This window comes from Mesoplodon mirus (genome assembly GCF_964341445.2).
Source record: "Mesoplodon mirus genome assembly, chromosome: 6".
NCBI classification, from domain to species: domain Eukaryota; kingdom Metazoa; phylum Chordata; class Mammalia; order Artiodactyla; family Ziphiidae; genus Mesoplodon; species Mesoplodon mirus.
The window spans coordinates 122,013,946-122,036,813 of record NC_138982.1 but is presented as its reverse complement, the minus strand read 5'-3'; the positions used below and the strand labels follow the sequence as shown (position 1 = coordinate 122,036,813).

Here is a 22,868-nt window from a genome sequence, read left to right as displayed (position 1 = left end):
TTTATCACATTTATTGATTTGCATGTAATGAAGAATCCTTGCATTCCTGGGATAAACCCCACATGATCATGGTGTATGATCCTTTTAATATGCTGTTGGAGTCTGTTTGCTAGTATTTTGTTGACGATTTTTGCATCTATGTTCATCAGTGATATTGGCCTGTAGTTTTCTTTCTTTTTGACATTTTTATCTGGTTTTGGTATCAGGTTGATGGTGGCCTTGTAGAATGAGTTTGGGAGTGTTCCTCCCTCTGCTATATTTTGGAAGAGTTTGAGAAGGATAGGTGTGAGCTCTTCTCTAAATGCTTGATAGAATTCGCCTGTGAAGCCATCTGGTCCTGGGCTTTTGTTTGTTGGAAGATATTTAATCACAGTCTCAATTTCAGTGCTTGTGATTGGTTTGTTTATATATTCTATTTCTTCCTGATTCAGTCTCAGAAGTTGTGCTTTTCTAAGAATTTGTCCATTTCTTCCAGGTTGTCCATTTTATTGGCATATATTCCTTGTAGTAATCTCTCATGATCCTTTGTATTTCTGCAGTGTCAGTTGTTACTTCTCCTTTTTCATTTCTAATTCTATTGATTTGAGTCTTCTCCCTTTCTTTCTTGATGAGTCTGGCTAAAGTTTTATCAATTTTGTTTATCTTCTCAAAGAACCAGCTTTCAGTTGTACTGATCTTTGATACTGTTTTCTTTGTTTTTCATTTATTTCTGATCTGATCTTTATGATTTCTTTCCTTCTGCTAACTTTGGGGGGGTTTTTTTGTTCCTTCTCTAATTTATTTTAGTGTAAGTTTAGGTTGTTTCTTTGAGATGTTTCTTGTTTCTTGAGGTAGGATTGTATTGCTATAAACTTCCCTCTTAGATCTGTTTTGCTGCATTCCATAGGTTTTGGGTCCTCGTGTTTTCATTGTCATTTGTTTCTAGGTATTCTTTGATTTCCTCTTTGATTTCTTCAGTGATCTCTTGGTCATTAAGTAATGTATTGTTTAGCCTCCTTGTGTTAATATTTTTTACACGTTTTCCTGTAATTGATATCTTGTCTCATAGTGTTGTGGTTGGAAAAGATACTTGATACGATTTCAAATTTCTTAAATCTACCAAAGCGTGATTTGTCACCCAAGATATGATCTATCCTGGAGAATGCTCCATGAGCACTTGAGAAGAAAGTGTATAATGTTATTTTTGGATGGAATGTCCTATAAATATGAATTAAGTCCACCTTGTTTAATATATCATTTAAAGCTTGTGTTTCCTTATTTATTTTCATTTTGGATGATCTGTCCATTTGTGAAAGTGGGGTGTTAATGTCCCCTATAATTATTGTGTTACTGTTGATTTCCCCTTTTATGGCTGTTAGCATTTTCCGTATGTATAGAGGTGCTCCTATGTTGAGTGAATAAATATTTATAATTGTTATAGTTTCTTCTTGGATTGATCCCTTGATCATTACGTAGTTTCTTTCTTGGTCTCTTGTAATAGTCTTTATTTTAAAGTCTATTTTGTCTGATATGAGAATTGTTATCCCAGCTTTTTTTTTTTTTGATTTCCATTTGCATGGAATATCTTTTTCCATCCACTCACTTTCAGTCTGTATGTGTTCCTAGGTCTGAAATGGGGGTCTTGTAGACAGCATATATACAGGTCTTGTTTTTGTATCCATTCAGGCAGTCTATGTCTTTTGGTTGGAGCATTTAGTCCATTTACATGTAAGGTAGTTATCGATATGTATGTTCCTGTTACTATATTCTTAATTGTTTTGCGTTTGTTATTGTAGGTCTTTTCCTTCTCTTGTGTTTCCTGCCTAGAGAAGTTCCTTTAACATTTGTTGTAAAGCTGGTTTGGTGGTGCTGAATTCTCTTAGCTTTTGCTTGTCTGTAAAGGTTTTAATTTTTCCATCAGATTTGAATGAGCTCCTTGCTGGGTAGAGTAATCTTGGTTGTAGGTTTTTCTCTTTCACTACTTTAAATATGTCTTGCCACTCCCTTCTGCCTTGCAGAGTTTCTCCTGAAAGTTCAGCTGTTAACCTTATGGGGATTCCCTTATATGTTATTTCTTGCCTTTCCCTTGCTGCTTTTAATATTTTTTTTTTGTATTTTCTTTTTCGTAGTTTGATTAATATGTGTCTTGGCATGTTTCCCCTTGGGTTTATCCTGTAAAGGACTCTCTGCGCTTCCTGGACTTGATTGACTATATCCTTTCCCAAACTAAGGAAGTTTTCAACTATAATCTCTTCAAATATTTTATCAGTCCCTTTCTTTTTTTCTTCCTCTTCTGGGACCCGTATAATTTGAATGTTGGTGCATTTAATATTGTTCCAGACGTCTCTAAGACTGTCCTCAATTCTTTTTATTCTTTTTTCTTTATTCTGTTCTGCTGTAGTTAGTTCCACTATTTTATCTTTCAGGTCACTTATCCGTTTTTGTGCCTCAGTTATTCTGCTATTGATCCCTCCTAGAGAATTTTAAATTTCATTTATTGTGTTGTTCATCATGTTTGTTTGCTCTTTAATTCTTCTAGGTCCTGGTTAAACATTTCTTATATTTTCTCCATTCTATTTCCAAGATTTTGGATTACCTTTACTATCATTACTCTGGATTCTTTTTCAGATAAACTGCCTATTTCCTCTTCATTTGTTTGGCCTGGTGGGTTTTCACCTTGCCCCTTCATTTTCTGTGTGTTTTCCTGTCTTCTCATTTTACTTAACTTACTGTGTTTAGGGTCTCCTTTTAGTAAGCTGCAGGTTCATAGTTCCTGTTGTTTTTGGTGTCTGCCCCCAGTAGCTAAGGTTGATTCAATGGGTTGGGTAGCTTTACTGGTGGAGGGGACTGGTGCCTGTGTTCTGGTGGATGAGACTGGATCTTGTCTTTCTGGTGGGTAGGACCATGTCAGGTGGTGTGTTTTGTGGTGTCTGTGACCTTATTATGATTTTAGGCAGCCTCTCTGCTAATGGGTGTGGTTGTGTTCTTGTCTTGCTAGTTGTTTGGCATAGGGTGTCCAGCACTGTAGCTTTCTGGTCGTTGAGTGGAGCTGGGTCTTAGCATTGACCAGGAGATCTCTGGAAGAGCTTTCAGCATTTTATTTTATGTGGAATCAGGAGGTCTCTGGTGGACCAGTGCCCTGAACTTGGCTCTCCCACCTCAGAGGCACTGGCCTGACACCCGTCCAGAGCACCAAGACCCTGTCAGCTACACGGCTCAGAAGAAAAGGGAGAAAAAAAAGAAAAAATGAAAGAAAAAAATAAAATAAAGTTATTAAAATAAAAAATATTAAAAATTAAAAAATTAAAAAGTAATAAAAATAAAGGAAAGAAATAAAGAAGAGAGCAATCAAACCAAAAAACAAATTCACTAATGATATCAAGTGTTAAAAACTAAAAGAAAAACAATATGTGGACAGACAGAGCCCTAGGATAAAGGTTCAAGCAAAGCTATACAGACAAAATCACCCAAAGAAGCATACAGATGCACACTCACAAAACGAGAAAAAAGAAATATATATATATATATATATATATATATATATATATATATATATATATATATATATAAAGGAAGAGAGCTACCAAATCAATAAACAAATCTACCAATGATAATAAACTCTAAATACTAAACTAAGATAAACATAAAACCAGAAACAAATTAGATGCAGAAAGCAAACCCCAGGTCTACAGTTGCTCCCAAAGTCCACTGCCTTAATTTTGGCATGATTCGTTGTCTATTCAGGTATTCCAGAGATGCAGCGTACATCAAGTTGATTGTGGAGATTTAATCCGCTGCTCCTGAGGTTGCTGGGAGAAATTTCCCTTTCTCTTCTTTGTTCACACAGCTCCTGGGGTTCAGCTTTGGATTTGGCTCCACCTCTGCCTGTAGGTTGCCTTAGGGTGTCTGTTCTTTGCCCAGACAGGACGGGGTTAAAGGAGCAGCTGATTCGGGGACTCTGGCTCACTCAGGCTTGGGGGAGGGAGGGGTACGGATGCAGGGCGAGCCTGCGGCGGAGGGTGGCATGATGTTGCAACAGCCTGAGGCGCGCCATGTGTTCTCCTGGGAAAGTTGTCCCTGGATCACGGGACCCTGGCAGTGGCAGGCTGCACAGGCTCCCGGTAGGGGAGGTGTGGATAGTGACCTGTGCTTGCACACAGGCTTCTTGGTGGCTGGAGCAGCAGCCTTAGCATCTCATGCCCGTCTCTGGGGTCCACACTGATGGCTGCGGCTCGCGCCCGTCTCTGGAGCTCCTTTAAGCGGCGCTCTGAATCCCCTCTTCTCGTGCACCAGGAAACAAAGAGGCAAGAAAAAGTCTCTTGCCTCTTCGGCAGCTCCAGACTTTTTCCCGGACTCCCTCCCGGCCAGCCGTGGTGCACTAACCCCTTCAGGCTGTGTTCACTCCGCCAACCCCAGTCCTCTCCCTGTGCTCCGACCGAAGCCCGACTCTCAGTTCCCAGCCCCGCCCGCCCCGGCGGGTGAGCAGACAAGCCTCTCGGGCTGGTGAGTGCTGGTCGGCAACGATCCTCTGTGCGGGAATCTCTCCGCTTTGCCCTTTGCACCCCTGTTGCTGCGCTGTCCTCCGTGGCTCTGGTGCTTCCCCCCTACCCACCCACCATCTTTGCCAGTAAAGGGGCTTCTTAGTGTGTGGAAACCTTTCTTCCTTCACAGCTCCCTCCCAGAGGTGCAGGTCCCTTCCCTAGTCTTTGTCTCTATTTATTCTTGTTTCTTTTGCCCTACCCAGGTACGTGGGGAGTTTCTTCCCTTTTGGGAGGTCTGAGGTCTTCTGCCAGCGTTCAGTAGGTGTTCTGTAGGAGCTGTTCCACATGTACTTGTATTTCTGATGTGTTTGTGGGGAGGAAGGTGATCTCCACGTCCTACTCCTCCGCTATATTGAAGGTCTCCCCCCCATATTGGTTTTGATATGAGGAACTTCTCTTTATTCATGGACCAAGACAGCTGAAGAGTGTTTATACACTGGAATCTGGAGATATACAGAGTACAGTCTTCACATAATATAATATTTCCACCTTCAAATCAAAATATTTCAAACTAGAGTCATTTTCTAATCCCACCAGCTGTTTCTCTTATAATCACTAACTTGACTAATGACCGTTGGTAATTCAACTGACCACTCCAAAAGTGTACGTACCATCCTTAGCATCCCCTTAGCCACTGCTCTCTGGTCAGGGGCACATCTGGTTACTAAAGCTCATCAATTCTACTTATAAAATAGCAATTGGAATGTGCCCCATCTCTTCTGTGAGTGCAAGAGTTGAGTTCCAACCCTCATCAACTTTCACCTTGACCATTGAAACAGTTTCTCAATTGGTCTCTGAAGAGATTCTCCACTTGGCCCTGGAATTGTCTTTATGAAATATGGACTGGTCATATCACATATATATGTAAACACTTTCAATTCCAATGCTTATAGAAAAATATTTTAATATGTTAAAAGATTTTTTAAAAGTCCCCCAGAATTTGGCACTAAACTCCCTTCCTGCCATGGCTTCAATTAACATCCCAACATCTAGATACAGTCCTCTGTTCTGCATATATTAATATGCTCTTGTCATATCACTATGTATACATTTCACATACCTCTCTTTCTTGTGCATTTCTAAGCAGCCTTCAAAATTTAGTTTATGTGAAGATGCTTTCAATCCCTGCCTCAGAAGGAAAATAATCCATGGTTTAGCCCAGTCTTTGATGTTCCCATATCACTTTTTTCTGCATCATTTAAAAAATTTATTAGTTAATGAACCAGTCTCCAACTAAACTCCAAGCTCCATGAGAATAGTCTCTGTCTTACTCATCCTTTTATCTCTATCCCTTAAAAATCCATGACACAAATAAATAGAAATAAATACTTGTAGAGTGAATGAGTGATCATTAATGAGATCAAAAGATCCCAAGGCATGTCACTTGCCAGTGTAGTTTTGAAATTCACTCTATAATGTTCAATGAGCAACAGACAAAATATGAAACATCAGGAATTGAAGTTCCCATGAGAAGCATTAGATCAGACAAAATTATAATTTTCCTAGTTATATCCCCAAATCTATTTTTATAGATGCTGAACACTTAGAATTCTATTAACTACTGTTAAAATAAGACATAGAATTTCTAGAATAATGCCCTTTTTCTCATTTATTTATTTATCAAGCATTTATGGAATACTATCAACACTATGCCTTTCATGGATTAGGGACTCAACAATTAAGGACTCTCTTGATGAGTATCTCATATATATCTCATAATATGCATATGTGTTTATTCAATACCATTTTTATCATTTTTTATTCTCTTAAGTGGGAGTATTTTGTCATTTGGGACTGGCTGTGGTTTTTTTTTTGTTTTCGGTTTTCTTTCTTTTTTTTTTTTATTAGTTTCTGCTTTATAACAAAGTGAATCAGTCATACATATACATCTGTTCCCACATCCCTTCCCTCATTCATCTCCCTCCCTCCCACCCTCCCCATCCCACCCCTCCAGGCAGTCACAAAGCACCGAGCTGATCTCCCTGTGCTCTGCAGCTGCTTCCCACTATCTATCTACCCTACGTTTGGTAGTGTACATATGTCCATGCCGCTCTTTCGCTTTGTCACAGCTTACCCTTCCCCCTCCCCATATCCTCAAGTCCATTCTCTAGTAGGTCTGTGTCTTTATTCCTGTCTTAACCCTATGTTCTTCATGACATTTCTTTTTCTTAAATTCCATATATATGTGTCAGCATACAGTATTTGTCTTTCTCTTTCTGAATTACATCACTCTGTATGACAGACTCTAGGTCTATCCACCTCATTACAAATAGCTCAATTTCATTTCTTTTTATGGCTGAGTAATATTCCATTGTATATATGTGCCACATCTTCTTTATCCATTCATCCGATGATGGACACTTAGGTTGTTTCCAGCTCCGGGCTATTGTAAATAGGGCTGCTATGAACATTTTGGTACATGTCTCTTTTTGAATTATGGTTTTCTCAGGGTATATGCCCAGTAGTGGGATTGCTGGGTCATATGGTAGTTCTATTTGTAGTTTTATAAGGAACCTCCATACCGTTCTCCATAGTGGCTGTACCAATTCACATTCCCACCAGCAGTGCAAGAGTGTTCCCTTTTCTCCACACCCTCTCCAGCATTTATTTTTCTAGATTTCTTGATGATGGCCATTCTGACTGGTGTGAGATGATATCTCACTGTAGTTTTGATTTGCATTTCTCTAATGATTAATGATGTTGAGCATTCTTTCACGTGTTTGTTGGCAGTCTGTATATCTTCTTTGGAGAAATGCCTATTTAAGTGTTCTGCCCATTTTTGGATTGGGTTGTTTGTTTTTTTGCTATTGAGCTGCATGAGCTGTTTATAAATTTTGGAGATTAATCCTTTGTCAGTTGCTTCATTTGCAAATATTTTCTCCCATTCTGAGGGTTGTCTTTTGGTCTTGTTTATGGTTTCCTTTGCTGTGCAAAAGCTTTGAAGTTTCATTAGGTCCCATTTGTTTATCTGTGTTTTTATTTCCATTTCTCTAGGAGGTGGGTCCAAAAGGATCTTGCTGTGATTGATGTCATAGAGTGTTCTGCCTATGTTTTCCTCTAAGAGTTTGATAGTTTCTGGCCTTACACTTAAGTCTTTAATCCATTTTGAGCTTATTTTTGTGTATGGTGTTAGGGAATGATCTAATCTCAAACTTTTACATGTCCCTGTCCAGTTTTCCCAGCACCACTTATTAAAGAGGCTGTCCTTTCTCCACTGTACATTCCTGCCTCCTTTATCAAAGATGTTGGCCATATGTGCGTGGGTTTATCTCTGGGCTTTCTATCCTGATCCACTGATCTATCTTTCTGTTTTTATGCCAGTACCACACTGTCTTAATTACTGTAGCTTTGTAGTATAGTCTGAAGTCAGGGAGCCTGATTCCTCCAGCTCCGTTTTTCGTTCTCAAGATTGCTTTGGCTATTCGGGGTCTTTTGTTTCTCCAAACAAATTTTGAAATTTTTTGTTCTAGTTCTGTGAAAAACGCCAGTGGTAGTTTGATAGGGATTGCATTGAATCTGTAGATTGCTTTGTGTAGTAGAGTCATTTTCACAATATTGATTCTTCCAATCCAGGAACATGGTATATCTCTCCATCTATTTGTATCGTCTTTAATTTCTTTCATCAGTATCTTATAATTTTCTGCATACAGGTCTTTTGTCTCCTTAGGTAGGTTTATTCCTAGATATTTTATTCTTTTTGTTGCAATGGTAAATGGGAGTGTTTTCTTGATTTCATTTTCAGATTTTTCATCATTAGTGTACAGGAATGCCAGAGATTTCTGTACATTAATTTTGTATCCTGCAACTTTACCAAATTCATTGATTAGCTCTAGTAGTTTTCTGGTAGCATCTTTAGGATTCTCTATGTATAGTATCATGTCATCTGCAAACAGTGACCGCTTTACTTCTTCTTTTCCAATTTGGATTCCTTTTATTTCCTTTTCTTCTCTGATTGCTGTGGCTACAACTTCCAAAACTATGTTGAATAAGAGTGGTGAGAGTGGGCAACCTTGTCTTGTTCCTGATCTTAGTGGAAATGGTTTCAGTTTTTCACCATTGAGGACAATGTTGGCTGTGGGTTTGTCATATATGGCCTTTATTATGTTGAGGAAAGATCCCTCTTATGCCTACTTTCTGCAGGGTTTTTATCATAAATGGGTGTTGAATTTTGTCGAAAGCTTTCTCTGCATCTATTGAGATGATCATATGGTTTTTCTCCTTCAACTTGTTAATATGGTGTATCACATTGATTGATTTGCGTATATTGAAGAATCCTTGCATTCCTGGAATAAACCCCACTTGATCATGGTGTATGATCCTTTTAATGTGCTGTTGGATTCTGTTTGCTAGTATTTTGTTGAGGATTTTTGCATCTATGTTCATCAGTGATATTGGCCTGTAGTTTTCTTTCTTTGTGACATCCTTGCCTGGTTTTGGTATCAAGGTGATGGTGGCCTCGTAGAATGAGTTTGGGAGTGTTCGTTCCTCTGATATTGTTTGGAAGAGTTTGAGAAGGATGGGTGTTAGCTCTTCTCTAAATGTTTGATAGAATTCGCCTGTGAAGCCATCGGGTCCTGGGCTTTTGTTTGATGGAAGATTTTTAATCTCAGTTTCAATTTCAGTGCTTGTGATTGGTCTATTCATATTTTCTATTTCTTCCTGAGTTAGTCTTGGCAGGTTGTGCATTTCTAAGAATTTGTCCATTTCTTCCAGGTTGTCCATTTTATTGGCATAGAGTTGCTTATAGTAATCTCTCATGATCTTTTGTATTCCTGCAGTGTCAGTTGTTACTTCTCCTTTTTCATTTCTAATTCTAGTGATTTGAGTCTTCTCCCTTCTTTTCTTGATGAGTCTGGCTAATGGTTTGTCAATTTTGTTTATCTTCTCAAAGAACCAGCTTTTGGTTTGGTTGATCTTTGCTATCATTTCCTTCATTTCTTTTTCATTTATTTCTGATCTGATCTTTATGATTTCTTTCCTTCTGCTAGCTTTGGGGGTTTTCTGTTCTTCTCTATCTAATTGCTTTAGGTGCAGGGTCAGGTTGTTTACTCGAAATGTTTCCTGTTTCTTAAGGTGAGATTGTATTGCTATAAACTTCCCCCTTAGAACTGCTTTTGCTGCATCCCATAGGTTTTGGGTTGTCGTGTCTCCATTGTCATTTGTTTCTAGGTATTTTTAAATTTCCTCTTTGATTTCTTCAGTTATCACTTCGTTATTGAGTAGTGTATTGTTTAGCCTCCATGTGTTTGTATTTTTTACAGATCTTTTCCTGTAATTGATGTCTAGTCTCATAGCATTGTGGTCGGAAAAGATACTTGATACAATTTCAATTTTCTTAAATTTACCAAGGCTTGATTTGTGACCCAAGATATGATATATGCTGGAGAATGTTCCATGAGCACTTGAGAAAAATGTGTATTCTGTTGTTTTTGGATGGAATGTCCTATAAATATCAACTAAGTCCATCTTGTTTAATGTATCATTTAAAGCTTGTGTTTCCTTATTTATTTTCATTTTGGATGATCTGTCCATTGGTGAAAGTCGGTGTTAAAGTCCCCTACTATGATTGTGTTATTGTTGATTTCCCCTTTTATGGCTGTTAGTATTTGCCTTATGTATTGAGGTGCTCCTATGTTGGGTGCATAAATATTTACAATTGTTATATCTTCTTCTTGGATCGATCCCTTTATCATTATGTAGTGTCCTTCTTTGTCTCTTCTAATAGTCTTTATTTTAAAGTCTATTTTGTCTGATATAAGAATTGCTACTCCTGCTTTCTTTTGATTTCCATTTGCATGGAATATCTTTTTCCATCCCCTTACTTTCAATCTGTATGTGTCTCTAGGTCTGAAGTGGGTCTCTTGTAGACAGCATATATATGGGTCTTGTTTTTGTATCCATTCAGCCACTCTGTGTCTTTTGTTGGGAGCATTTAGTCCATTTACATTTAAGGTAATTATTGATATGTATGTTCCTATTCCCATTTCCTTAATTGCTTTGGGTTCGTTATTGTAGGTATATTCCTTCTGTTGTGCTTCTTGCCTAGAGAAGTTCCTTTAGCATTTGTTGTAAAGCTGGTTTGGTGGTGCTGAACTCTCTCAGCTTTTGCTTTTCTGTAAAGGTTTTAATTTCTCCATCAAATCTGAATGAGATCCTTGCTGGGTAGAGTAATCTTGGTTGCAGGTTTCTCTCCTTCATCACTTTAATTATGTCCTGCCACTCCCTTCTGGCTTGTAGAGTTTCTGCTGAGAGATCAGCTGTTAACCTGACGGGGATTCCCTTGTGTGTTATTTGTTGTTTTTCCCTTGCTGCTTTTAATATGATTTCTTTGTGTTTAATTTTTGACAGTTTGATTAATATGTGTCTTGGCGTATTTCTCCTTGGATTTATTCTGTATGGGACTCTCTGTGCCTCCTGGACTTGATTAACTATTTCGTTTCCCATATTGGTGAAGTTTTCAACTATAATCTCTTCAAATATTTTCTCAGTCCCTTTCTTTTTCTTTTCTTCTTCTGGAACCCCTTTAATTCGAATGTTGGTGCGTTTAATGTTGTCCCAGAGGTCTCTGAGACTGTCCTCTGTTCTTTTCATTCTTTTTTCTTTATTTTGCTCTGCATCAGTTATTTCCACTATTTTATCTTCCACCTCACTTATCCGTTCTTCTGCCTCAGTTATTCTGCTATTGATCCCATCTAGAGTATTTTTCATTTCATTTATTGTGTTTTTAATCGATGCTTGATTCATCTTTAGTTCTTCTAGGTCCTTGTTAACTGTTTCTTGCATTTTGTCTATTCTATTTCCAAGATTATGGATCTTGGAAATAGAATCTTGGATCAGCTTTACTATCATTATTCTGAATTCTTTTTCAGGTAGACTGCCTATTACCTCTTCATTTGTTAGGTCTGGTAGGTTTTTATCTTGCTCCTTCACCTGCTGTGTGTTTTTCTGTCTTCTCATTTTGCTTATGTTACTGTGTTTGGGGTCTCCTTTTTGCAGGCTGCAGATTCGTAGTTCCCGTTGTTTTTGGTGTCTGACCCCAGTGGCTAAGGTTGTTTCAGTAGGTTGTGTAGGCTTCCTGGTGGGGAGGACTAATGCCTGTGTTCTGGTGGTTGAGGCTCGATCTTGTCTTTCTGGTGGACAGGTCCACGTCTGGTGGTGTGTTTTGGGGTGCCTGTGGCCTTATTATGTTTTTAGGTAGCCTCTCTGCTAATGGGTGGGGTTGTGTTCCTGCCTTGCTAGTTGCTTGGCATAGGGTGACCAGCACTGTAGCTTGCTGGTCGTTGACTGAAGTTGGGTGCTGGTGTTGAGATGGAGATCTCTGGGAGATTTTCGCTGCTTGATATTATGTGGAGCTGGGAGGTCTCTTGTGGACCCGTGTCCTGAAATTGGCTCTCCCACTTCAGAGGCACAGCACTGACTCCTGGCTGCAGCACCAAGAGCCTTTCATCCACCCGGCTCAGAATAACAGGGAGAAAAAGCAGAAGGAAAGAATTAGTAGAAGAAAGAAAGAGAGAGGGAAAGAAAGGAAGAAGGGGAGAAAGGAAGGAAGGAAGAAAGAAAGAAAGGAAGGAGGGAGGGAGGGAGGAAGGATGGAAAGAGAGAAGGAAAGAAAGGGGGGGAGGGAGGAATAAAAGCAAAAGGAAGAGTGAATGGAAGAAGGCAGGGAGGGAGGGAGGAAGGAAAGAAAGAAAGAAAGACAGGAGGGAGGGAGGGAGGAAGGAAAGAAAAAGAAAGTGGAAAGAAGAAGGGTGGGAGGGAGGGAGGAAAGAAAAAGAAGGAAAGGAGGAGCGGAGGGAGGGAGGGAGGAAGGGAAGGTAGGAAAAAAAGAAAGAACAGGTAAAGTAAAATAGAATAAAGTATGAAATATAGTAGCGTTATTAAAATTAGAAAGTAATTATTGGAAAAGAAAAAGAAAAAAAAAAAAAAACGGACCGATAGAACCCTGGGACATATGGTGGAAGCAAAGCTATACAGAGAGAATCTTACACAGAAGATTACACATACACATTCACAAAAAGAGAGCAGGGGAAAAATCAAAAATCTTGCTCTCCAAGTCCACCTCCTCAATTTGGGATAATTCGTTGTAAAAAGAGGAAAGGGGCGAGAAGTCTGAAATCTTGCTCTCTAAGTCCACCTCCTTAATTTGGAATAATTCGTTGTATAAAGAGGAAAAGGGGGGACAGTCTTAAATCTTGTCCTCAAAGTCCACTTCCTCAATTTGGGATGATTCGCTGTTCATTCATGCACTCCACAGACGCAGGGCACATCAAATGGACCGTGGAGCTTTAATCCGCTGCCTCCGAGGCTGCACAGAGAGATTTCCGTGTCTCTGCTCTCACAGCTCCCGGGTCTCAGCCTTGGACCTGGCCCCGCCTCTGCGCGTAGGTCGCCGGAGGGCGTCCGTTCTTCGCTCAGACAGGACGGGTTTAAAGGAGCCGCTGATGCGGGGGCTCTGGCTCACTCAGGCAGAGGGGAGGGAGGGGCGCGCAGTGTGGGGCGGGCCTGCGGTGGCAGAGGCTGGCGTGACGTTGCAGCGGCCCGTGGCGCTCCGTGCGCTTTCCCGGGAAAGCCGTCCCCGGGTCTTGGGACCCCGGCAGTGGCGGGGTGCACAGGCACCCCGGAAGGCGGGGCGGACAGTGACCCGCGCTCGCACACAGGCCCCGCGGCGGCGGCGGCGGCGGCGGCGGCGGGCGGCGGGCCGCGGCGGCGACGGCGGCGGCGGCGGCGGCGCCAGCGCCGGTGGCCCACGCCCGTCTCCGAGGTCCGCGCCTTACCCGCGGCTCACGCCTGTCTCCAGCGCTTCCCCAAGCAGCCCTCTTAATGCCCTCTCCTCGCGCACCAGGAAACAAAAGGGAAAAAAGTCTCTTGCCTCTTCAGCAGCTCCAGACCCTTTCCCCGGACTCCCTCCGGGCTAGCCGTGGTGCACTAACCCCTTCAGGCTCTCTTCCTGCCGCCAGCCCCAGTCCTCTCCCTGCGCTCTGACTGAAAGCCGATACCCGAGCCTCAGCTCCCAGCCCCCCCCGCCACGGCGGCCGAGCAGACAAGCCTCTCGGGCTGGTGAGTGCCTAAGGGCACCGATCCTCTGTGCCGGAATCTCTCCGCTTTGCCCTCCACACCCGTTGCTGTGCTCTTCTCCGCTACTCCGAAGCTTTCCCCCTCCGCCACCTGCAGTCTCCGCCCGCGAAGGGGCTTGTAGTGTGTAGAAACCTTCCCTCCTTCACGGCTCCCTCCCACTGGTGCAGGTCCCGTCCCTATCCTATTGTCTCTGTTTATTCTTTTTTTTCTTTTGCCCTACCCAGGTATGTGGGGAGTTTCTTGCCTTTTGGGGGGTCTGAGGTCTTCTGTCAGCGTCCAGTAGGTGTTCTGTAGGAGTTGTTCCACGTGTGGATGAATTTCTGGTGTATCTGTGGGGAGGAAGGTGATCTCCGCGTCTTACTCTTCCGCCATCTTCCTCCGGGACCTGGCTGTGGTTTTTATCCTTTCCTATTTTAGATGTTAGGTGATCCTTGAATTTCCCAATAGTTTATATCCACGTTAATTACAGACAATTACAAAAGTTCAATTTAGTTGTATATATACTCAGCAATGCTGTCCATAATGTTCCTAATTAAGTATTACCTTAGCAGATTTATTGACAGAAACATTTTTCTTTCTCCAATTAATTCCTTGGAGTATAAGGAGAAATTTCAGAATCAAATATATGTTTAAAGCCCAGCAGATGGCAGTGCAATGCTGGTTTTAAGATTAAGAACAATAACAAAAAATGTTATTGAGCTTAAAGATTTTCCAAAAACTTTAAACTGTCATTGTTATTCTAATCATAGACAAAAAATATTCAAATTCTCACATTGCTTAGAAAAATAAAAACATATGTATTTATCTAGTAGGCATACAAATATATTTTTAGAATTACACCTAAAATTTCCAAGTCAATTTCTAGAAGTAAAATGTGTTTCTCAGTCCACCTCTATATCTAGAAATGTGGAAGAGGAGAAGGGGAAGGAAAGGACAGGTTGAGAGGTGCAAATTGATCAGATCATGGCCAGAGTATGGCATGGAGCCCTTCAGGGCCATAATTGCACCTTTCCCCCTAAGAACCTCTGATCCAAGAAGCAAGGAGATATTGAAAAGAAATAACCTTTGGGTTTCTCATGCTCAATGCACTGGGAACTTTAAGCGTTTTATTTTACTATAAAATAGCATTCTTTGACAAATTTTGCTCTGCAGCATGCAAACCTTGACTTCAGCCACTATATTTTCAAATGATAAGTTTATAAGTAAACGAAGTGGCTACTAGATACTGCAGATGATGTGATACATATTCCAATAAATTGCCCCACATTACACATTACAATCCTAGGAGGTGTAAATATTGGTGACTAAATGTCCAAACTGTAGTACTGATTTGTCGAGGTTAAAAACCAACAAAATAAACATCATATTTGACATCTATGAAGAAATATGTATCATTTCTTCAAAATTTAAAACTCTAAGTTTTTACAAATGATCAATTCATTAAATGAAATAAATATTTCTTTTGGAAATTGAAATACATGCTTATAAATAAGCATATACTTACCCAAATGACAAAAAATACATAATAACCGTCCAGACATTGTACATATCTCATTAGTTGGAAATTAAATCTACTATGTGGGAGACTTATAAATCCAATCTTTTTTTAAAAGGAAATGTCTCAGTAGAGTGCCCACCTGATTCAAGGCTGTGTGCTGATGCTCTAAAGTGTATAGCAATTGATTTATTTTGTGATGGAGAATTGAACTGTCCAGATGGCTCTGATGAAGACAATAAAATTTGTGGTAAGTGATGACCTTCCCTCCCTCTTCCCCCTTCTTTTCCATCCTCCCTCACTATGTACTCACACACATACACACACACCCCTCAAGTACCAAAAACTACTGGAGAATGAGGTATCCCAATAGCCATGTATATAATTTACTACAAAAATCTTAAAAAATAATTATATTAATATTTCCTAAACTTTATTTCAACTTTATGACGTTAAGCATATTAATTAAACAGAATTCCATTTGACAAGTGTAGAAAGAATGCTGTGGTTAATGTCTGGGGGAGGAGATTGGCATTATTTTTCATCCCATATTAAGCTACTACAAACTATTATGAATTTGAACACTTTTTCACCGTCTTATCATAATATTGGTCATTTTATTTTTGCCATTTTAACAGTTTCTAACTCTGTAATCACCACCCCTTAATTTTGATTGTTGCCTTTATTTACCTTTTGGTAAAGAAACAAAAGATATATTAAAAACTGTACTTGAGTTGTAGTTCTGTGAATAAGGGAAATCAGCTACAAATAAGATCTTCATGTTTGATCAATAAAATATCTGTGTTTCTTTTGGTAAATTTTGGCATTTGTTTTGAGTGCTAATAATTTTTTAAATCACTATTATTATTATTATTATTATTTAACATGTAAGTAGTACTTACTAAATGCCAAACATGGCTCTAAGTGATATAAACATATTTCTTCTTTGGCTTATTTCTTCATTTTATCACTGGGTAATATACACATGAAAGATTAGCACATAAATGTACATACAGATTGGTAAAGAATGTGAGGAACTATCTGAACGATTCTAACCTATAATTTGTTCTTGAAAAATTAAACGTCAGGAATTGGACAATTTTTTGGTGTGGTTTACAATCAGTTTAAAAATTGACCATGAGCACCATTAGTTCCCGAAATGTGAAGAGGCTTTAGTTACAATTTGCTACCCTGTGTTCTTCTATTATTTGTTACACTTTGCTCTTCTTGCTTGATGTTAATTGAAGATGAATGCTCCATTACAAACTGAAGTTTTAAAAATTACCTAGACCCTCAATATATACTTGAAAAGACAGGCAGTTGTTCTGTTTCCCAGAACCAACTCAAAAACTGGTAACTGAAGAGTCTTCTACTGAGCAATCCTAATTCAAATGTTCTTGGATAAAATTCAAACTTCAGAGTTTAGCTACATACTTTGAAGTGCACTCAGAGCATATTGGAAGAAAGTGTAGGCTACAAAATATTTTTTAATCTATTTTATATAACTAAGTTACTCAAAGAAAAAGAAAGCAACATCCTATTTTGCTATGGTTTTCAGGCAGTTTTCAAAACCTTTCCACAGAGAATGTGATACAAGTGTGCCATCATAAGGTAATAAAAGTGATGCTGATTTATATTTCAAAAATAATGTGTATCAAAGTGAGACACATACCTTTAAGCCTGTATAATGATGATCGATAACTTTAAATGGGGAAAAATATATAAGATGAATAAGCAGAAAATGAACCACACCTATTATGTGCTCTTTACTGTCATGGAGGTTATAATTTTCATAATAAATTAGTATCCATGCTTATCAAAAAATAACCATAGAAATATCCGATGTGTGGCAACTTGTCCTAAAACAAGTTATAAGGCCATGAATTATTTTTCTTAGTCATTCTAAACTCATGACATGAACCTCACTATTAGAACTGAATTCTCTAAATTTGCCTGAAAGACATAATCAAACTGCATTATTATTTTTCAATATCATGGAGGTTTTATGTTAATTTAAACAGTATCAATTCACCTTCGATGTCATAACTTTCTTAAACCTCTGAATCCTCGTTTGCCATTTTTTCTCGATTCTCTTATTTATTTGTGTTTTAAAGTTAGCATTATATCTATTTTTGAAAAACAATTTAAAGTTGTTATGGAAAAAGTGGACAGATCAATTACTCTATCCATCTAGGATTTTCAAGCATATATAAGTTGTTTTATTTATTATTTAATCATGAATGATTGTGAGTTCTTCACCTCAGCACCACCTCGAACTTCTATAGCATAATTTCTACATGAAAGCCCCGTCCATCAATCTACGTTCACTGAAAGATTTTTAAGAGAATTCTCTATGTGAAACTGACCTTTGCTCTATCTCTTTTTTCTCCTCCAGCTGTGAGCTCTAATTCTAGTTTGTGCTATTAATAGAGTCATAATAATGTTGACTTGCTAAACAGCTTTTTTTTTAGTCTTTAGTTGTTTAGGTTTTCACAACTTATAGCTGACTATAGCAGAACCAAGATTTCTTTAAATTGTTTTTTCTTCTGATGAAAATTGCATCAGCAGGGAAGTTCACTTTTAGCTGACCTATGAGAAGAAGAGGTGCTGACTCACAGCGTTTAGGCTAATGTTCAGGCCTGTTTGGAAGTTGGCAAGTGTCTCCATAGATTGTTTGCATGCACGGTGTACGTGCATGCCTTATAGTTATGTGCGCAATAGATGGGCAGAGATCATGTTTGATTTATGTTCCTGGAGAATTCAAAGCCCTGAGAAAACACACAACTAATAAACATTGAGCCAGCAGAGGGCTCTCTCCGTGGGTCCTAAGAACACACCCATAGGAAGCCCATTCCATTACAGGCAATTTCAGATAGTGCAATAGAATAGCTGATATTATTTGACAGGCTCTTTGATCTCTCACTGAGAATTTTTTCTGATGCTACACTTAAAAGCACTTCGTAGTCAAAAATTATAATCCTGAATACCCAGTAGTCCTACTCAGCCATGGCTGGGTTATATCTGTTTTGCCAAAAGTCCGTCCTGCTTCATGACATGTAACATTAGGTTCTCCAGAAATATCCTGAAATTAAATGAAAGAATGTACGAGAAAGTCCTTAGCACAAGCCCATATCTTGAAATGATCATATTTTGGCATTCTGAATTTTGCTATGATAAGTAGTTCAATATTATTGTAATTTTATTTTAAATGTGTTCAGGAATATTCTTAATCTTTACTTAAGTGCAGGAATTCTCAGAGAACCTTTAGAGCAGAACTAGACCTGTAGATTATCCATTTCCACTAAAACTCAGCAACTTCATAAAAAACTGAACAGGCAAACTGATCATATTCTTAAGGGCAAGCTAAATATTATGATAAACAACCTTAGCAATGTAAGACAATTACAGTTTATTTATCACTTACGTTATATTCCAAGAAAGACGGCAAGAGGCTGTGCTCTGCAGGCATTCAGGATGCCGGTTCCTCCACCATCCCTTCTGTGCCAAGTTCTCCCCTGGATCCTTTGCAACCTGCTGAGAGAAAATGGAAAAATGTTATAGAAGATCTTTTTAGAAATCATATCTGGAGATAAACACAATTACTTTCACTATAGTTTATTAACCGGACTCTGTCACGTGACCCATTTTAGGATATGCAGTCTAGTCACGTACCTAGAAAGGGATTGAATAAGGGTATGGCAAACATACAACAATCTCTGCCACCAGGGTCATCACTCAGCTTTTTGGAAATTTATGGCCCCCATTGTACAGCCCAAAGCTGTGGATATCTTCCTCCCGAATATATAGTGAGTGGACGTGAAGAATTACTAAAGTGTTACCAGCTTTGCAAATAGATTTTACAAATTCTAAAACCCGTCTTGTTTTGTTCCCTTTTTCACTCTATCTTATTTTGCTCCCTCCTGTTTGTTGTGAAGTGCTGTTGCAAACGTGATCTATATTCTAATTTTAAAAGCACTGGACATGACGAAATTCTTTTAATTTTCTGTTTTTTCTTTCAGTTAAAATTTCTCTCTCGCTCTCTCTCTCTCTCTCTCTCTCTCTCACACACACACACACACACACACACACACACACACACACACACATCCTGCTTTTCAACGACTGAGTTATGTCACCCTGATAGCTCTATATATTGCGGTATTAGGCTAATATCAGATATTGCCTGGTTTTGAATCAACCCTTGTAAGCTGGAAGAACTTATGTTAGTTAACTTAGCCGCTCTGTACCTCAGCTTCCCCACCTAAAACTTCATAAATTTGTGATGAAGGGGACATTAATACTTATATAATGACCTTAGAGCAATGCTGGCACATAATAAACATTCCACCAATGTTAACAGTTGTATTTTAGGGTTGGTAGGATTGATTGCTCTTCCTTACTGTGTTCCTAAGTGTCATAGTTTAAATATAAACTATTTATAATAGTAGTGGATTTTCTTGCACTGCCTATACTCTTGGAGCCCACGTTTCTTGACAAACTGTGACTAAAAAGCTCCATATATCACTAAAAATACAAGCAGACACTATTCTTACTTTTATGGTCATTGAAGCTAAGGGATTAATTGTCTCATTTATTTGGCATGGTTTGTGATGAGCAGAGAGTTAAGAGTTAAGAAGGAGACTTTTTTTTACAACTAGAAAATGATTTAGCTCTGCATTAAACAGACATATATTTTACTGTTTATCTTCAAATCATACAAATTAGCCTTAATTGTCCTTTTTGCTCCAGCAAGTATTACACATAAAGTGATTCAGTTCTCTCAACAAGTCACAATTTTTTCTCTTTAATTTCTTGAAGTCTATGAGATTGGGTTATTATCTTTTCTGTTCTTAATTTGTTCTTTTTTTTTCTTGGGAATTGGGCTATAATAATTCAATGCATAATCCAATGCAATTAATTCCTAGGACATTATTCTTAAACAGATTTTGAATCTTAAAATTTATTAACTTTTTCTTATGCCTCTACCTTATATGCCTTTTTAAAATATACACCAAAAGTAGTAAAAAGCCAACCAAAACGTGGGATTTTTACCAAGATTTCTATATGCTTTTCAATTTCTTTCTTCTGTTCATATAAAATATTTGATGTCATATAATAGCTTGTGTTTTATAACTTGGCAGAATTACTGTGTAATGTTACAGTGGGTTTTTCCATTTATCAATTTAGGATTAGTTTATTCTGCACTCAGATTCCAAGGGCAGCAATTTAATTTTGATAAATTTCCTTGATTTCCCTTCCCTCTATCAACACTTCTGACATACGAGGAATAAACAAAATACCAAAAGAAAAAGGACACATTCCAGGAGTCATTATTTTAGAATTATGGTGTCAACAGTAGTAAGAATATAGAAAATAACCTAAGAAAAACTAAAGATTGTGAAAATCAAATCAGTTTTATTTTTAATTCATACTATACATAGCACGTATAAAATAAAAAGCTACAAATTATGACTCCTGGTTCATGCTTTCAAGATTTTAATCTAGTAGGAAATGACTCAGATATAAATTAAGACAACTAGTAATTCATGACATTAAGATGTAAGATGTAAGAGAAGTACGTGAAGTAAATGTGCTACAAGAATTGAAAGAGGAAAATGAGTTGTCATGGGAAAGAAAAACACACTCAGGAATATTGAATGAAAATACTGAGCTAGATTGTGAGTCCATACAAAAGGAGCAAAAGTGATGAAGGTTAAAAGTTGTGTGCAGTAGATTGAATGGAAGAATCTCTTCAGGCCCCTTGCACAATATGTATCATTTGCCTGACCATTTTCTGATCATTTTCAGGAAGAGGTATCACTTAGTGAGCATAGATGAAGTTCACCCTAGCTCCAATTTAATGGGGAAAATAAAAAATATTATTTGCTTCTTTAAAATGGAAGTTTACAATTCAGATATATTTGTTTTCTTACAAATATAAAAGAATATACTAAAAATGCAACTTAACTCTGGGTATTTAGAAATAGAATGGTTTTCTAAAGGATCTATAATGGGGTGTGTAAAAGTATTTGAAAATAGCTAATAGATTTAAAACACAAAATCTGATCTATTACCATTCGATCATTTTAGTTTTGTGAAATGGCCTCGTATAGATTTAGTCATGAATATTCTATGAAAGTTCGTTAGGCAATTTGAATCCCATTTCGTTTGAGAAACCCTTCCAAGATTGTTTTGTCTAACATTAATTGCCATTTTTTCACAGCCACAGCTTGTGATGGAAGATTTTTGTTGACTGGATCTTCTGGGTCCTTTGAAGCTGCCCATTATCCAAAGCCTTCTAATCCAAGTGTTGTTTGTCAGTGGATTATACGGTAATATACCATCTTCTATTCCCTGTTCTTAAGTCATAAAGTCTCTCTCTGATGCAGTTAGTCTTACCATCTTTAGTAATGCATTTATTTTTTGGACAATTTTTTTCATTAACTACGAAGCAAAACCTTCCCAACTGATACCCTGTCCAAGAAATTTCTCTCTCATTCTTAAACTTTTAAAAAGGATTTTTGCCCTATGAACAATAAATGGGGCCATCTCATTGGGCTTTGTAGAAAGTTTTATTCCATACAGTTGGCACAAATCAAAGGCTGCCAAAATTAACAGCATGCCTGTATGTCTGTGTATTGCAAGAAAATGTATTTCACTTAGCTGCATCTTAGCCACAGAGTAGTTCCTTTGCTATTAGGCTTGCATCCATGTGAAATCTCCGATAGTGTGATTTGGTCATGGCAGATCAAGAGCTGGGAAACCCATTATACTCATCCTTTTTGTTGTATCTTGAATAACACTTAGTTCATTTACTATATATTTGACCTCCAAGTCTTAATTCAATTGACGAATCCAATCATTATGAAGATCAAAATAATCAAACTGCTGATAGCTGGTCTACTTTAATATTTGCCTAAACATTTTTCACAGAGGAGTAGTACCTAATGTTTCTCTCAGATATTTCAAGGTAAAATCATTTTTACTAGAATAAATATAAGGAGCTCTGAAATAAACTCATTACATTTTTTTTAAGTACAAGACTTCTCATAGTCTTAAATAAGTTAAGATGCAAGTAAATTTCCCCCAAAATATACAGTTGACCCTTGACAACAGAAGGCTTAGGGGCGCCAACAGCCCATGCAGTCAAAATCTCCATATAACATTACAGTTGACCCTCTGTTCTATGGTTCCCCATGTTTTGTGTAGTGTTGTAGTATGCATTTATTGAAAAAATCCACATATAAGTGGACCCACACACTTCAAGCCAGTATTGTTCAAGTCAACTGTATATATATTTTCTATTAAGCCACTGAACATTTTTCCCCACAGAGCATTCAGCACAAGTACTCTGTGGAATTCACTTTGAGAAATGCATTCTAGTTCGTTCATTTCTCTTAACAGCTGGATGGGATTATGGTTTCCCAATCCGACCTACTATATATTTATTTTAATCATTGTGATAACTCACTAGAAAATGGGGAATCAATATAACAGCTGGTTAAAGAAGGCTAAAAGACAGAGCTTTGGGTTCTTGCCAAATAAATGATAGGAAATGACCCTATAAAGACTCACAAGAGTTGTTTTCCTGAGTAGACGTATTCCAGAGATGAGATGAGGTATGAAGGCAAGATTGGTCTAAACACATTTACTTGGCATTATTCAGGAAACCAATAACATCTTGTTCTGCTTAAATAATTTCTATTTTGGAGCTCAGCCTCACGTAAGTCATGTGATATAACTAAGAACACAATTTCCTTTTTTTCATGCTCTAAACA

General features: G+C 38.2%; 1 protein-coding gene across 1 annotated transcript in view; it reads left to right on the top strand.

Annotated features, from left to right (window-relative positions):
- Positions 1 to 22,868, top strand: part of TMPRSS15 (transmembrane serine protease 15) — a gene marked incomplete at both ends in the record, with an annotated part of 146,367 nt that overhangs the window by 20,893 nt on the left and 102,606 nt on the right. The window contains 2 exons of the mRNA XM_082625270.1: positions 15,171 to 15,340; positions 21,314 to 21,422. Coding sequence (XP_082481396.1) covers positions 15,171 to 15,340; positions 21,314 to 21,422 — 279 coding nt within the window. The remainder of the gene's footprint in view (positions 1 to 15,170; positions 15,341 to 21,313; positions 21,423 to 22,868) is intronic.